Here is a 16,498-nt window from a genome sequence, read left to right as displayed (position 1 = left end):
TTTTTTTTTTTTTTTTTTTTTTTTTCATTTCATAGAAAACGTTTTGCTTAATAAGTGATAATAACGATCGATTGTTATTAAGCGATACGTTGTAAGTAAATTGTACAGAAAAATTTTCTTTGTAATAGAATGATTTTCATTTTAGAGTGAGATAATTCTTTGGAATGAAAGACCCTTGTATGACCTCGATATAAGCAAAGCTAAGAATATAATATACGAATTGCTAGTTTCATTTCATTTTTTCATTTTTATGCGAGACTTTCTTCATTTAAAATATGTAGTATTTTTTTATTTAATCATACATACACATTTTTTTGCAATGATTGGCTACAGCAGTCTATGCTGTTATGTTAATAAAACTATAATATTTATTATAACTATAATATTTCTTTGTTTTAATAGTTTTAACCATGGAGAAATCTGATCCACAAATTAATATATTTCAAATTTTAATATTCTTAAAATCAGAGATCCTATATATATATATGTATATATGTGCATATATATGTATATGGAAAAATTAATCATTTGGCATGGAATAAAGTTTTATTATATTAGATTCTTAGAACTTATTTATTTGTAATTTTATATTTTATAATTGTTTTTCTTTTTCTTCAGCTTAGAGGATTATATAGTGTGTGGGGAGTTAATTATGATGCAGTCATTGAATGCATGCCACCAATCATATCAATTTTTCAAAGTGCGTCGATGTACTTCAACGGAATTTTTAATACAACAAAGGTATAAATATTTATTCTGTTTTATTCAATTTTTTGATAATTTCCGAAAATTTCAAAATTCGCAAATCAAAAAATCGAATTTACAAAAAGAATAATTTCAGAATAAAGTTTTAGAAAAAATTTTTCTCATTTTTATAAAACTATGTTTTTTTATTATAGATTAAAAATATATTATTATTCATTAAAAATGACCATAAATATTATATAAATCGTTCAGAAAATATAATTCTTCAAAAATATGATATGCAAGGGAAAAAAATTACATTTTATTATATTTGTAAGTGTATCAAGTTTCAAAATGAAAAATTTTCATTTCATAAATTTTTAAGACTGAGGAATTTTTCATCTCTATTTTAGTATACGTTTACACAACATTGTTAGTTTACTTATTATTACCAACAATACCACTGATAATTGATTTCATTACATCCTCCAATCATTCTCAAAAAAGAAATTTTCTATTTGAACTTGATTATGGTATGGACAAACAACAATATTTTTATTATATATCTATACATTCATACATTGGAACAGCTATAGTCGCGAATTTAATTGCTTCTTGTGATACTATGTATATGCTATATGCTCAACATGCCTATGCTTTATTTGCAATTGTAAGGTAAAGCTTATTTTTTTATTAACCCAAAATTTTTGTGACATTTTATTTCAAAAAAACTTTTTTCTAGTTATGAATTGAAAACTATACATATTTTGAATACAAATAATTTGATAAATATCACAGAAAATCATCATTTACCCGAAAAATATAAAAATATTAAATTATTACCAAGAAATGAGAAGAAAGTTTACAGAAAATTGTTTATTTGCATAAAAAATCATCAAAATGCAATAAAGTCAGTACTTGTTCTATCATATTTTTTCTTTTTGATAAAAAGCATTAATATATTCCATTTTTCATAGATATTCAAATCTTCTTGAATCACTATTTACTAAATCCATACTTGTTCAGTTATTCTTTAATGTTCTTTGTCTTAGCATTACAGGAGTTGAAGTAAGTATTCATATAATTAATTAAACAGCTTATTTTTGACTTAAATATATAAATACTTTTTTACTTTTAGACTGTAATAAAATTAGGTAATTTAAGCGAAATGATGAGATTTGGATCGTTTACGTTTGCACAAGCTGTTCACATATTTTTTCTTTGTCTCCCTGGGCAAAGATTATTGAATCATAGCGAAGAAGTGCATATCTCAGTGTAAAAATATTTTATATTTCATTAGTTTTTTATTTTTTTATTTTTGGATTTTAATTAATTATAGATTAATTAATTTAGGTGCAAAGTAACCTGGTATATTTTTTCTAAAAAATATCAAAATTTATACAAATTTTTACTTGCAAGATCTTTAATATTTAGTAAATTGACAGCTTTTAAAATGACAACCTTATCTATGCAAACATTTTTAGCAGTAAGAATCTCTTATTGTAATTTATCTGAAATAATGATAAGAATTAGTAGAAAATATTTTATTATTACTTAAATTTATTATTATTATTTTAGATTATTCAAACTGCAATGAGTTATTTTACTGTGTTGTTATCAACTACATGAATTTGAATGAATCATTAATATGTATCTTAGTTATATATTCAATAGAAACTATTAATACAATTTTGTTCTTTAAACTTTTATTTACATTACATACTGTTATGTATGATATTCATGTTTGTAACATTTTGTTGAAAAAAAATATACTTAAATGTGTATAAATATATTTACATCAACGCGTACTAAATCGTAATACAAAATTTTTAACGTAATGTTATGTTATATTATATCTCAAAATACATTCCAATATAAATTTTTCTTTTTTTTTTAATTGTAATTTGCAAGTTATGAAAAGTCATGAAAATCTATATAACAATGATCATGTAAATTATTAAAAACTAAAAAATCAGATTCAAAAATTTAATTAATTAAAGTAAATTTTATGTAATAAAATGATTACCATAGAAGATGATGTTCATGCTCGTAAAGAAACGAATTGGTGGAAAACATCTAAGATATGAGGATCCAGATCTGGTGTAAAAAGTAAAGTCTCTAATGTTGATGAATATTTTTGAACTTGTTCATGATGCTAAATAAAAAAAGATAAACAATAGTTAACATTAAGTGCAAAAAAATATATCTTATTTATATCATTAGAGAACTTACAGTTAAAAATACTTGCTGTAATCTACCTATGGTCCATTTGTACCAATGAGTATTGTAGTCTATTCCATCAGTATCACATCGTCCAAGGTGTTCCGAAAGAATCATTATAAAACGCTAAACAAATAATTAATTAATTTAATATTTTTATCATTATTACATAATAACAATAGTAATATAATTATTTATACCTGAAAAATGATAAGAAACAAATTTTTCTGATCTGCTTGCGCTGTTTCCAACTTTTCTTCCATTCTTTCCACTACATCTTCTGATGGTTTTTCTCTACTTCTATCTTTGTTATTATCTTCATCTTCTGATGATGAACCTGATCTACTTTCTGCTCTTCTCAATTTTTCACGAGCTTCCGCTAATTCTGTGCTTAATTTTGTTACATGTTTGTTCTTTTTTCGAATTGTTAAGTGAAGAATTTCCCAAATATATAATCTTGAAAAAAAGAATTACAAATTTATTAAATATATATATATATAAATATTTGCTAAATCAGTATTGTAATAAAACCATATATACTTGGTAAATTCTGACACCATCTCTTTAGAAAATATCCAATTGGCAATGGCACTGCATTCGATTATTCCAGTTTTCAAAAATTTATCAGTTAAAACCACCATCATTTGATAATGATTCTTCCATAATGCATACATATTTCTCAAAATACATATTTGAGCTTCTTCAGTTTCTGCAAGAACCTAAATATACAAATTTATTACATACAGTAATTAATTCAGTTAGATTATAAATAATTTTTATAATCTAAAATTTAAAATTTAAAATCTTACTTGAAAAACATAATGAAATTTTCCTATTGCAGCGAAACTATGGCTAAAACTTTTCGAACCTAAATTTAATAATGTCTGTACAAAAACATCAATCTTTAAAGGATTGAAATTATTTGTTTCTTCATTTTCTCTAGGACCTGGTAATGTATTTAACACATTAAGTACTTCTTCCGGTGTACATTTACGTCTAATCGAAACAACTAATTCATGAGCTGCTGCTGTACCTGGAAGTGAACCTAAAAAAAATTTTTTTTTAAATAAATTTTATTTAAAATTTTTGATTAATATCAAAAAAAAAAAAAAAAAAATATTGAACTTACTGGCACCTTCAGAAGTATATTTATAAATAGGTTCTGGAGGTGCAGGAATTAGCTCAGCATATGATTCAGGCATCATATCCCGTATTCTTTGGTAATATGATAATCTAGGCATAAATTATAAATTATAAATTATAATTATCATTAAACTGTTATAAATCTAATTATCATTACAAATAATTAAATATATGTACCGTAAAGCTTTTAATAATACTTCTCGAATAAATTTTGGTCGTGGATGCTCTGGATCACGTTGTAAACAAGAATCCCAGTCTTCCCAAGACCAACGAAATTGAAAATTGCTTAGATGATATGCGAACCACCATACAAAACGATCGAAAGCAGTTGCAGCCATACTATCTATACGACGGAATAAAATTTCCGTCGCTTGAGCCAAAACCTATATTAATATAGGTAAATATACTAATAAATATTTTTATTTTTATCTATATTATAATTTTGAATTATATTCTTACCTGTGGCATTGTTGATGGTTGTAATTTACAAAGTTCAATCAAAATTGATCCATAGCATATTTCTAAATGCTTTGGTGCTGGTAATCTAAATAGTTCACCAAATATTACTTCAACAATACAATAATCTAATGGTATTTTTGCTTTATATGGAAAATTCAATAATTGAGCTGCACTGTAAATTATTATATATGAATTTTTAATTATACAATTGAAATACTACAATACATAATACAATAAATAAAAAAATAAAATATATACCAATCCTTTCTTTCAAAAAAATAGTTATTGATAATTTGTCTTAAATGTTCTTCTATAAGAAAACGTTCTATAGCATGACTTCCAGGTAATAATGGTCCTTCAGCTGGACAATCTGTGTAATCAAACATGCGGAATACTACTGTAGGTAATGGATAAGAATAAGATTCATGATGTGGTGGTGGCATTATAGTAGGTAAATTATGCTGTAATGCTTCACATAAAATTGAATCAAATGCTAGATATGGTCTAGGAATATGTTTCTCTGCCCAATTGTCCTGTCTAAGTTTTCTCACTTGAGCCCATAAACAATCTAAATATTCTTCTTGAGGATGAGGTGTATCACTTGACCAAACTCTTAAGGCTGGTTGATGTTTTTTATTTCTTTTGTTTAAAAATATCTCTATTGTTACCATTAAATGATCTAACTCTTGTTCTTTTTTTTCATATAATTCTCTTCCTACCCAAGGTAATGTTGATAATACAGCATAGACATACCTAATAAATGATAATAATAAATGATAATAAAAAAATATTTTTTTTTATTTATTGAAATCATTCATAAAATCATATAAAATAGTTTTATTTACATACCAATCACGTCTTACTTGAGGAACACCATCTTCATTAGCAGCATCTAACATATTATCAAAGAGTTGCATTAAAGATCCACAAGATAAGACATGGCAGTTTACTAAATCAGCTAAAAATCTTAATGAATATCTAGCTACATCCCATTTACAAGCTTTCAATGCATCTTTAAAATTTTTCACCATATAATCAACAAATTCACCACCAAAATTAAAATTCTTTGCATTTAGTAATCCAACAAGTGTGGTATAAATTGTACATTTTTCTGGCATTCTAATTGCACATTCAGTTAGAATCCTAAGAATTTTGCTACGAAAGAGTCCAAGATCAGCTTCTAACACTGAAGCTAAACCTTCTAAGTTACTTTCTAAAGAAGATGTAGATTTTTCTCCTACTCTCAAAATAAGAGATTCAAGTCGGTCTTCAATTTCTTGATTCTCTGATACTCTCCTACGTTTTTTATATGCTCGTTCTAAAAAAAATTTGTATAGAAATGATATAATTTTTTATAATACAAAAAGAAAATTTTTTCAATGATTATAATTTTTAATTTTTGAATTAATATAAAAAAATGAAATTACCATATCCATCTTCCTCTTCATGAACTCTTCTGCGACTCATTTTTAAAAAATTTAATGTATCGTATTAATAAATCGCAACGTTTACAACCTAATATATTTTAACACAATTTGTCACGTCCACAAACGTATGACTCCACCAATAGTTTAGCCCGCCACCGATAGATGTCTTTAATTTTCTCACAAGTTTATATAAATTTTAGAAATTAAATTTTATCCCATGTTCACAATAAAAATATCAAAATTATATTTACATGTTTATCACTAGCCTTTTTATTAATTTTTTTGTCTTATATTTTCTACATTTTTTTATTTTTTTTTTCACAATAAATATTAATTCATTAAAAAAAAAAAAGAAATCATATCATCATTTATACTTCTATCATTGACAAATCTATTTAATGGTTTCGAAACGAAACGCCGCCTTTTTTTTGCGCTGTTCTATCTTTTTTCAATTACACCAAAGATTCAATTGTTTTTTTAAGTTAACACGATTACATTTCTATACATAAATTATCACAGTAAAATCATTTAATTGTAAAATGCATCAATAAGTAACTTAACCTTATAATTTTTTATAACTTATACATAATATAATTGTATATAATTAGCAATATATGAAGCAAAGCACTTATTTATCAGTAATATATAAAAGTAATTTTTAGCATTACTTAAAATATACACTGAACAAAAATAATATAGATTGTTACAATTTTTACATATTCGTAACGCGATGCTAAAAGCAAAATATCCACCTAGTGAACAAATTTGGAACTTCAAACTAGGAAATGCAGAAATTAACGTTATATATAAATCTACTATATCTCTGATTCGTGAGAAATAGCGGTGACTCGCAAATAAGTTTTACATTTATTCTAACCTAGATTATAAGTAGATCGAAGGTAGAATTGAATTTTGTATTTTGCATTCATTTTATGCAATAATTCAAAACAAAATGCCTGAAAGCGTGAAAGTAGAATCAAAGACGAATAAGGAAGTCAGAAGTGGAAAAGAAGAAGATAAAAATGAATTGGTAAGTTCTATTTTCAAAATTTTGAAAAATTATTTCAAAATATATAATTTTATGTATATAAATATATACATAAAAATATGAAAAATTGTATTTATTTGTGTTATAAATGTAAATAACATAAATAAAATATTAATAAATAAAAAATAATATTAAAAAAATTTATATAGACTTTAACATTATTTAATTTACGTATTTTTTTAGTCTGAAGAAGATAAACTCTTGCAAGAAGAGTTAACTAACCTCGTCGAACGCTTACAAGATCCCAATACAAGTTTACATTATTTAGCTTTAGAATCTTTACGTAATCATATTCGTGCATCCACCACATCAATGACCAGTGTTCCAAAACCTCTTAAATTTATGAGACCTCATTATGATACTATGAAATCCATCTATGAAAAGATAACAGATGGAAAGTCCAAGGAATTATGTTCTGATGTTATTTCTGTTCTTGCTATGACAATGGGTGAAGGTAGAGAATGTCTTAAATATAGACTTACTGGATCTGCTTTAGCTATTGGAGAATGGGGACATGAATATGTTAGACATTTATCAGGAGAGTTAGCTGGTGAATGGGATGAATTAACAGATGATGCAGAAGCTATTAGTAAGAAACTAATAGCTCTAGTACATGAAATTGTACCTTATAACATGGCACATAATGCAGAAACTGAAGCCTGTGATTTATTGATGGAAATTGAAAGATTAGATTTATTGGAACAATATGTAGATGAAAGTGCATATCAAAGAGTTTGTTTATATTTAACAAGTTGTGTACCATATGTGGCAGATCCAGAAAATAGTACTCTACTTCATGCTGCTGCAAAATTATACAGAAAATTTGGTCAATATCCTCAGGCTGTTAGATTGGCAATGCAATTGAATGATTTGCCACTTATTGAAGATATATTTACAAATTGTACTGATTTGTAAGTTAAATTATTGAAATTAATTTTATCTATCAAAATTTAAATTAATACATAATATCTTATTTTTTAGGTCAATACAGAAACAGTTAGCATTTATGCTAGGTAGACAGCAGATTTTTTTGGAACTTCCAGAATCTACTCCAGAATATGATGATTTGGTAGAAATCATGTCCAATTCATTATTAAATTATCATTTCCTCAATCTTGCTCGTGAATTGGATATAATGGAACCAAAAACACCAGAAGATGTATACAAATCACACTTAGAAAATTCTAGATCTCCATTTGGTGGTGGTCAAGTAGATTCAGCAAGACAAAATCTTGCTGCAAGTTTTGTCAATGGTTTTGTGAATGCAGCTTTTGGGCAAGACAAACTATTAGTTGAAGATGGAAACAAATGGTTGTATAAAAACAAAGAACATGGAATGCTCAGTGCAACAGCATCTCTTGGTCTCGTTTTATTATGGGACGTTGATGGGGGCTTAACACCGATAGACAAATATCTTTATTCTTCTGAAGATTATATTAAATCTGGCGCTTTATTAGCTTGTGGTCTTGTTAATTGTCGCGTGAGGATTGAATGTGATCCTGCATTAGCTCTTTTATCTGATTATGTGTTACACAGTAGTAACACAATGCGTATTGGTGCAATCGTTGGTCTTGGACTAGCATATGCAGGATCAAATCGAGAAGCTGTTTATGGTCTTTTAATTCCTGTACTTAGCGATCCTAAATCTAGTTGGGAAGTGATTGGTGTAGCAGGTCTTGCTTTAGGAATGGTTGCAGTAGGTTCTTGCAATGCTTATGTTACAACAACAATAATGCATGCTCTTATGGAGAAGTCGGAAGCAGATCTTAAAGATACCTACGCTCGATTTCTACCTTTAGGTCTCGGATTATGTTTCTTAGGCAAGCAAGAAGCTGCAGAAGCTATAATAGCAGCCTTAGAAATAGTACCTGAACCTTTCAAATCAATGTCCACGACTTTAGTAGAAGTATGTGCATATGCTGGTACTGGCAATGTCTTGAAAATTCAACATCTCTTGCACATTTGTTCTGAACATTACGAACCATCAAATGAAAAAGAAGACAAAAGCGATCGTAAGGATAAAGATAAGAAAGAAGAAAAAAAAGAAGATAAAACAAAGGATCTGAGTTCAAGACAGGCAATTGCTGTTCTTGGTATTGCTTTAATTGCAATGGGAGAAGAAATTGGTGCTGAAATGGCATACAGAACATTTGGTCATTTATTACGTTATTGTGAACCTGTTATTAGAAGATCTGTTCCTCTTGCACTTGGACTTATATCAGTTTCTAATCCGAAATTGAATATACTTGATACTTTATCCAAATTTTCTCATGATAGTGATCCAGAAGTAGCACATAATGCTATCTTTGCAATGGGTTTAGTTGGAGCTGGAACAAATAATGCAAGATTAGCAGCAATGTTAAGACAACTTGCTCAGTTTCACGCAAAAGATCCAAATAATTTGTTCATGGTTCGTATTGCACAAGGTTTGACACATCTTGGTAAAGGAACTTTGACTTTGTCTCCATATCATAGTGATAGACAAGTATTAAGTCCTGTAGCTCTTGCTGGACTTTTAGCTACATTAATTGGTTTTCTCGATGTAAAAAACAGTAAGTATGAATTTTCTTTAAATATTATGATTATTTAAGATATGATTTTTTAAGATATATTAAATAAATATGATTTTTGTTTTCAGTTATTTTAGGTCGATCTCATTATTTGTTATACACATTAGCAGTTGCAATGCAACCGAGAATGTTAGTAACATTTGATGAAAAGTTAAATCCTCTAGCTGTACCAGTAAGAGTCGGTCTTGCTGTAGATGTCGTAGGTCAAGCGGGAAAACCTAAAACTATTACTGGTTTTCAAACACACACAACTCCTGTTTTATTAGCTTATGGTGAAAGAGCAGAACTTGCAACTGAAGAATATATTCCTTTAACACCAATTATGGAAGGTTTTGTAATTTTAAGGAAAAATCCGGACTTTATACCTTAATTATAAAATAATTAAGTGAAAAAACATGCTTTATATAAACTAAATATAATGAAACTATTGCGTGTATACAGATTATCTTCTTGATATATAATTCGTGAATTAAACAATAGATCTAAACTAATTAAAACTATTATGGATTTATTTTTTACGAATCGCTGAAACATTTTAATAATAAATAAATCAATAGTTTTACTAATTTTTTGTATTTTCATTTATTATAGTAATAAAATTACATTTTTTTAACAATAATTATATACTTTAATAATTAAAATACTGATCAACATGTAAAATATTCAAAAAGTAGTCATTATATATTCACGAGTTACAAAAATAGTAAAAATTTTTATTTACTATACATATGAATTGGCAAGATGAAATAATAAGTAATCAGTCACATATTAAGTATGAAATATATATATATATGTATATATATACATATATATATATATCTGAAGAAATGATTTTTTGCTATAAAAATTTGTGTCATTAATGAGTAATCATTATAAATTTTTTTCAAAAATACTATTATGTATGAAAATGTATATATGTATTTAACGATTACGCGAATTTATATTATTCAATAAATTCTATTAAAAATCTTAAACTATGTAGCTTACATTACACAGTACACAAAGTCAATTTATGATGTTTTTTTTGTAAAAAATATACAATGAAAACAAATTATGAAATAAGATATTTTATTTAAGTTAAAATACATATATATTTACTATATGTATTAATAATATGTGATATCTAAATTGCACAATTTGTTTTCAATTTTTTTAAAAAAATATATGATTATTTTAAGTAATACGAACACATTTACATTTGTTATATTGTTTTTAACTATAAAAATGTAAAAAAACAGTATCAAACATTACCATTGCGGTAAGAGTCAGTAATCATATTTAATTTCATTATTTATATTCACATATTTATAATTAAGTATTTTTGTTAATTTTTCTTAATGAATTAATAATATTAATTTTTAAAATATTAATTAAAAGTATTAATAAAAAAATAATAAGACCTATAAGTCTATATCACTATATAAAGTGTTTCAAAATCATCGCCTATCTACTTATACTATCCATTCTGAAACACTCATATCTTAAATATAATTTTAATATCTAAAAAAATTCTTTAAAATTTTTATAAATTTTTTGAAAATTAAAATTTGCTTTTTATACTATATTTTATATCAATTCTATCAAATTGAATTTTTTCTGTTGAGAAATGATACGAAAAATTTTTTGATAATTGCTTATTCTAATCAACAAAAATTTGCTTCCATATTACAATGAACGGTAACTGGCGCTAAAACATGATGAGGAGATCCTAAATGGGTTATTGGAGAAGGAAGACAAATAGATTGTCTTCTTAAATCAGGTTCAGTGTTATTACTAACTACTAATAATGGTTCAGCAAATGTTTGTTGCTCAGAATCATCATGAGGTGTCATAGTACTATATCCATGATCACTATCACCTCCAGGTGGTTTCCTATAATTTGAAGAAACCCTATATGGTGATATAGGTTCTATGCTATCTCTTATAAGAGAATCTAAATTGTTTTTTGTTTGTTCTAATTCCATAGGTTCTGCATCACCTTCTAAGTGAGTCATACGTAACATATCAGGTGAAGTATGTATGTGTAAACACTGATGTTCTAAACCAGATTGAACAGACCGAAGTCTATAACAAAATAGCATTAACCCTAATATCAAAAGAAATGCTAATATTCCACCAGCTACAGGTCCAACTGATGGCCATTCACGTATTGTAATTTCTTCTGTTGATTGAGAATCTAAAAAGAATTATATCAAAAAAAAAAAGAACAATAAAAAATATATATTGTATTTCATTACAATCACTTACTATAAGTGCCATCACTAAGTGGCATAAAAGATCCAAGGATGCCTCTAAAACATACAGACATATCGCTACAAAACGGTACTTGCAATGGTGTTTCTCCATCATTATCTATGTGACACCATTGGCAACCTATAATTCCTAAACAGTCACTTTCCATTTTAAATATCTTACAATCAATTGATGGACACGTTTTCAAATTTGTAGATTGTATCCAAGACATTTGTGAATTTCCTCCTTGTTCATATGGTGCTGGGCAAGGTTCGAGATTTATTTCATTTATAGTATATTCTGCGCAATTAGAATAATATAAAGCACATTCACAAGGACATTCACATTCAGTTTGCTCCATTCTTTTACAATTTAAACACGAATGATCCATTGTACTACATGGACAAAAAGCTCTTAATAAATTACAAGTCACATTAACTATTCCTAAAAATATATTAGTTCCTGGTACAGCTGCTACTTGATATTTAACACAATGTTCACCATGAACTATATTTGTAAGAACTTCATCAAGAGACGTATTAAATTGATAATATCTTTGTACAGTACCATCTAAATAATTTATGCAAGCTTTTTTCTTCACAAATAGCTCATGATTTAATATATCATTTGCAACCAACAATTCCTTGTGAGTTAAATGTTGTTGTTCGATTTTACCAGTCGGTTCTAATAATGCTGGATGTGATACTAAATATCCTTTATCATCCATTAAAAAACATTTTACCGTTAAATTATTACAAAATGGAAACATTTCTTTCAAAAGTCTTGAAATAAAACCTAAAGCTACATCCATAGATACGATTGCAATAGCATCATCTTTAATAATTGATTCCGAATTACGATGAATCGTATGACTTAAAGTAACAATATATCCAGAACCACCAGCACCCAAGTAAGGAGACGTAAAAACTAACTTTCCAGGATGCTCTAATGCTTTTCCATACCATATTCTTCTTTTAGGATCAAAACCAGAATCGAGCATAATTCCTGGATATATCTCTAATACTCCACTTACAACTCCAATGATATATCTATAATAAAGTAAAATAAATATCTAATTTTTTAAAATTCTGTTTCTTAAAATAATGATTTTAAAAAAATATAAATATACCTTCTTATGATAAATTTATTTAAAGCACTTTCTATATGTCTAATTTTAAAATAAGCCAACATTTGAGTCAACATAGCTACATCTGGTTTAACAGATTGATGTAGACCAGGATTAGCTAATAAGCCTGTTAAATCTTTTAAATATGCCATATAACTTTGCATTGTTACAGCAGTTCCAGTTTCTAACAATTTAAGTTGTTCTGTTGGGGATTGAAAGCACCATGGAGAAAGATAGACTACTCCCATTGCTAAAACATAAATGCATTTTTTATTCATTTCTTTTTTTAATTTTCAAATTTTTAAAATTTAATAACTTACATAAAGATAAAAGTTTATTATGATAAGTACAAAGAATCTCTTTATCGGTAAAACTATGCATTAAAAGATCGAGACGATGATGTAAAATATTCATTGACAATGTTGGTACTAATTTTCCAATAGATAATGTACTTTCATTAGTTGCTGATATTAAGCATACTATTAAATCCGTATATGTTAAATGTTTCCATCGATACCATTTCTAAAATTTAAAAACTGAATCATATATAAATTTTATATATACTTATAAATATCAATATACCTGTTTGCCTAATTGTGTTTTAACATTTATAACACCTTCGTATTCTTCAATCATTATTTTTACAGTTTCATAACTAATATTTTCTATATGATGTAAATGAACTCTGAGCGGTTGATCTATTATTGTTTCCATTCTTGGAAAATCTTTACTAATCCAAACTATACCTTTATTATCAAATAGCACAGCATATACATGTGCACCAGCATTAAAATATGTTATATCATCAAGAAAATTTCGTAATTTAATATCTAAAGATATTAATGCTTTATTTGTAATATGCCCAATAGACAAAGTCATAGTTTTACTATACAAATCAAAATATGGATCAGACAAATAATAATCTTTCTTATGATCCTCAGAACATTTCAAGTCAGAAAATAATTTTGATACTTCAAAGCCTAGTATATTTTGTGTAGGAAGAGTTACAATATCGTTGTAATTCTTAATATTTGAATGTGATTCTTGATCTACAAAAAAAATATATATTAAAATATAAGTGAAAAATATATTATTATATAATTCAACTTACCTGAAAGAATTAATATTGTTTTTATGTAGCCATTGACTTTTTCTGTAGAAATCATGTTTTTTATTTTTCGTAAATGAGATGTAAGCTTAAGTGTATTAGTTAAATGTATAAAAACTATTTCGCCTTTTACATGTTGTAGTAATTTATTAAAATCAAATTCTATTGTATCATTTGTTTCTAAAATTTGAACAAAATTTAAGTAATGATAAATAAAAAATTATAATATATATAATGTATAAAATAATACCTATTCTATTTAAACTATGAATATAACGCGATAGTTGAAATTTATTAACATCTGTAGCTTTCAATAAACCATCCTTGCAATGAATAGAACTATTATTAGAAAGACCAATAACATTAACATGATCTGTATAAGACAACATATCAATTATTGTTTCTGCAGTTATTTGAGCTAGAGTAATATCTCCTTCAGACATAAACATAGCATGTTCAATCAATAACAATACATTCTTTTTTGGACAATATTGAGATAATAAAAGAGGTCCAATATTATGTCCTGCACTAGGTGGACCACACATAGTAACTGGATACATAAAAGGCAAGAGATGTAAATTTTTCCATTCTTGATTTCTCAAATGAATTGCCAATTCTAAAATAAATTAAATTAGATTGAAATTTATAAATTTTAAATAAGTTTGCTTAGATATATATAATAATAAATTACTTAGATACCTTGTGCAATTTGTGAACAAAAATCAGCCAATCCATTTGATACTAAGTCTAATCCATTTGTAGATTCAGAATATTCAAATAGATTTTCATTTTTTGCTAAGATCGGTTGTATAATGTTATAGCTCTGTTTTAAAACTTTTGCATAAGATAATAGTTTGTTATTTAATTTATCCACAAGTAAATTCAATTTCATATTCAAACTACTTGAGACATTCATAAACTCTATTTCACCAAGCATCTTCTGGAACGGCTTTAAACCAAGTTCTGCATCAGTAATTGACCGAAATTCATTCGACAATCGAATCACGATGTCTCGCAAACAAGTCCCATTAAGTGGTTCTGCATTTACCTGCTTTCGCAGGGTTTTGGCAAATTGACATTTTGCATTTGCGTTTGTACTCTCATCAGCTGAACTATGTACATTTATGGTTACTGCAAATCCTAATAGTAATATCCTCTTGACAAATTGACTCATTATGTCAAGCTGACTCTATCAAATATAAAATTTGGATGCACTGTATATCGTTACATTGATAGCTTGAAATCTAATTAAAATTATCAATTGGTATTAATGGTTATAGCACTCGATCAACAATAATTAATTCAAGCAAATAAATGAATAACCATTCTTTTCATTGTACACCTGTTTGTATGTAACCTGAAAAATTCTTTATACCGCCATAACAACGAGGCTACCGCAAACAAGGTTGACAAGTACGCAACTGGAAATATTACTTTCTTAGTCCTATCACTTTCTAAATGAAATCTAATCGATGTATTTTTAATATTATGAATATATATGTATTGCGGTTTTAAAAGCCACTAATTAATTCTTTCGGTATCATTTTTCGATTTTTTTATTTTAAATTTCGTAAAAGTAAATATATACAGTTTTCAGAAAAATATATTGTTATATAAATTTAAACTAAAAAAAAATATATAATACAATTTTCGATAAATAAATCAAATATAAAATTGTTAAATTTAAATGTATTTAAATAATAATTTACATATTTATTAATAATTAATGACCAAATAATAACATAAAAATTTTATTTAAGAAAATTTAATTATAGTTTTATAGAGAGAGTGATGCTATATTAAATTTTAAGAAATTAAAAAATATTTTTAAATATATTTATATATATTATTTAAAATTTCAATAATTTGAATATTAAATATAATATTATAATATAATAAAATTGTATTTTTTTATAGGACTTTCATTGATAAACCAGTAGTATTGAAAAATTAAATGTTCCTGCTTTTACACTGATCTATACTGCTTGACGTAAACGAGAATCATAAACGGATTTCAGTTAATATGTTTTACAAGTTTCTATATACGTGGAGGCATTTTATTTCAATATTATTATATTATGTCATAAAAATATAAAAGAGAAAAAATCGAAAATAAGACATAACATTGTTTATCTAATGTAATGGACAAATTAGAGAAAACTATGAATTACGAATTTTTTTATTATGATAGTGTTATAAGGTAAAAATAAATTTTATTATATATTGTTTGTATATTTTACTATGATTTTATAATTATGATTTATTATGATAGTTATGAATAAAATTATTTTTATAATAGAAAATTTTTTTTTCATATTATGCGCTTATAAAGAATAGATTTTTACATAAAAAATATATATATAAATATTTTACTTATAATATAAATACTTATAATAAATACTTGCTTATAATAAAAATTAAATAATTCAATTAAGCTTTATTTGCAATAATATATTAAAATTAAAATTATTCTGATTATTA

The 16,498-nt window shown here is 25.9% G+C and overlaps 5 protein-coding genes across 10 annotated transcripts in view; 3 read left to right on the top strand and 2 right to left on the bottom strand.

Annotated features, from left to right (window-relative positions):
• Positions 1-6,594, bottom strand: part of LOC102678775 (nuclear cap-binding protein subunit 1) — a 7,306-nt gene extending 712 nt beyond the window's left edge. For 2 of the 5 annotated variants that reach the window (XM_006619492.2, XM_006619494.2), the window contains exons 1-11: positions 5,934-6,594; positions 5,356-5,824; positions 4,765-5,259; positions 4,507-4,678; positions 4,225-4,430; positions 4,034-4,137; positions 3,714-3,949; positions 3,445-3,623; positions 3,105-3,360; positions 2,917-3,030; positions 2,711-2,839 (exon numbers count right to left, since the gene is read on the bottom strand). In XM_006619492.2, coding sequence (XP_006619555.1) covers positions 2,726-2,839; positions 2,917-3,030; positions 3,105-3,360; positions 3,445-3,623; positions 3,714-3,949; positions 4,034-4,137; positions 4,225-4,430; positions 4,507-4,678; positions 4,765-5,259; positions 5,356-5,824; positions 5,934-5,973 — 2,385 coding nt within the window. In that variant the 5' untranslated portion in view covers positions 5,974-6,594 and the 3' untranslated portion in view covers positions 2,711-2,725. Of the gene's footprint in view, positions 1-1,628; positions 2,064-2,144; positions 2,196-2,375; positions 2,616-2,710; positions 2,840-2,916; positions 3,031-3,104; positions 3,361-3,444; positions 3,624-3,713; positions 3,950-4,033; positions 4,138-4,224; positions 4,431-4,506; positions 4,679-4,764; positions 5,260-5,355; positions 5,825-5,933 lie in introns of those variants that run through there. The other 3 variants (XR_004151001.1, XM_006619495.1, XM_006619496.2) reach the window with 3 other exon arrangements.
• On the top strand, positions 3-2,373 carry LOC102678645 (odorant receptor 13a-like). The gene is made up of 9 exons (XM_031512335.1): positions 3-91; positions 619-741; positions 900-1,017; positions 1,098-1,359; positions 1,427-1,594; positions 1,662-1,752; positions 1,823-1,959; positions 2,038-2,170; positions 2,263-2,373. Exons 2-9 carry the CDS (start codon positions 673-675, stop codon positions 2,311-2,313), a joined length of 1,029 nt encoding a protein of 342 aa, XP_031368195.1. The 5' UTR covers positions 3-91; positions 619-672; the 3' UTR covers positions 2,314-2,373.
• A 135-nt stretch (positions 6,595-6,729) lies between the features above and the next one.
• LOC102678360 (26S proteasome non-ATPase regulatory subunit 2) lies at positions 6,730-10,117 on the top strand. Its single transcript, XM_006619490.2, has 4 exons — positions 6,730-6,963; positions 7,165-7,892; positions 7,963-9,533; positions 9,620-10,117. The coding sequence occupies exons 1-4, from the start codon at positions 6,886-6,888 to the stop codon at positions 9,919-9,921; spliced, it is 2,679 nt and encodes an 892-aa protein (XP_006619553.1). The 5' UTR covers positions 6,730-6,885; the 3' UTR covers positions 9,922-10,117.
• A 377-nt stretch (positions 10,118-10,494) lies between these two features.
• LOC102678130 (VWFA and cache domain-containing protein 1) lies at positions 10,495-15,572 on the bottom strand. 2 transcript variants are annotated; one of them, XM_006619489.2, is made up of 9 exons: positions 15,375-15,572; positions 14,717-15,261; positions 14,268-14,633; positions 14,021-14,197; positions 13,492-13,958; positions 13,230-13,431; positions 12,913-13,159; positions 11,799-12,832; positions 11,195-11,727 (listed from the first exon to the last, which is right to left on the bottom strand). In XM_006619489.2, the coding sequence occupies exons 2-9, from the start codon at positions 15,189-15,191 to the stop codon at positions 11,195-11,197; spliced, it is 3,501 nt and encodes a 1,166-aa protein (XP_006619552.1). In that variant the 5' UTR covers positions 15,192-15,261; positions 15,375-15,572. The 2 variants fall into 2 exon arrangements, with proteins under 2 accessions (XP_006619551.1, XP_006619552.1); XM_006619488.2 differs by having other exon boundaries at positions 10,495-11,727; positions 14,717-15,572.
• Positions 15,573-15,940: 368 nt separating this feature from the next.
• Positions 15,941-16,498, top strand: part of LOC102677990 (transmembrane protein 64) — a 2,838-nt gene continuing 2,280 nt past the window's right edge. Inside the window, exon 1 of the mRNA XM_006619487.2 lies at positions 15,941-16,217. The gene's annotated coding sequence lies outside the window, so the exon portion shown is untranslated. The remainder of the gene's footprint in view (positions 16,218-16,498) is intronic.

The sequence above is a fragment of the Apis dorsata genome, unplaced genomic scaffold, assembly GCF_000469605.1.
Source record: "Apis dorsata unplaced genomic scaffold, Apis dorsata 1.3 scaffold_416, whole genome shotgun sequence".
Classification (NCBI taxonomy): domain Eukaryota; kingdom Metazoa; phylum Arthropoda; class Insecta; order Hymenoptera; family Apidae; genus Apis; species Apis dorsata.
This window is presented reverse-complemented; position numbering and strand designations above follow the sequence as displayed.

Bases quoted from the DNA above. Each gene is read 5' to 3' on its own strand.
- LOC102678645 (XM_031512335.1), top strand. From the start codon at position 673: ATGCCACCAATCATATCAATTTTTCAAAGTGCGTCGATGTACTTCAAC. The intron at 1,595-1,661 runs GTCAGTACTTGT...CATTTTTCATAG, and splicing joins AATCATCAAAATGCAATAAA to ATATTCAAATCTTCTTGAAT. The intron at 1,960-2,037 runs GTAAAAATATTT...TAATTAATTTAG, and splicing joins GAAGAAGTGCATATCTCAGT to GTGCAAAGTAACCTGGTATA.
- LOC102678360 (XM_006619490.2), top strand. From the start codon at position 6,886: ATGCCTGAAAGCGTGAAAGTAGAATCAAAGACGAATAAGGAAGTCAGA. The intron at 6,964-7,164 runs GTAAGTTCTATT...GTATTTTTTTAG, and splicing joins AAGAAGATAAAAATGAATTG to TCTGAAGAAGATAAACTCTT. The intron at 7,893-7,962 runs GTAAGTTAAATT...CTTATTTTTTAG, and splicing joins TTTACAAATTGTACTGATTT to GTCAATACAGAAACAGTTAG.
- LOC102678130 (XM_006619488.2), bottom strand. From the start codon at position 15,191: ATGAGTCAATTTGTCAAGAGGATATTACTATTAGGATTTGCAGTAACC. The intron at 14,634-14,716 runs GTATCTAAGTAA...AATTTATTTTAG, and splicing joins TTGTTCACAAATTGCACAAG to AATTGGCAATTCATTTGAGA. The intron at 13,959-14,020 runs GTAAGTTGAATT...TTTTTTTTGTAG, and splicing joins AACAATATTAATTCTTTCAG to ATCAAGAATCACATTCAAAT.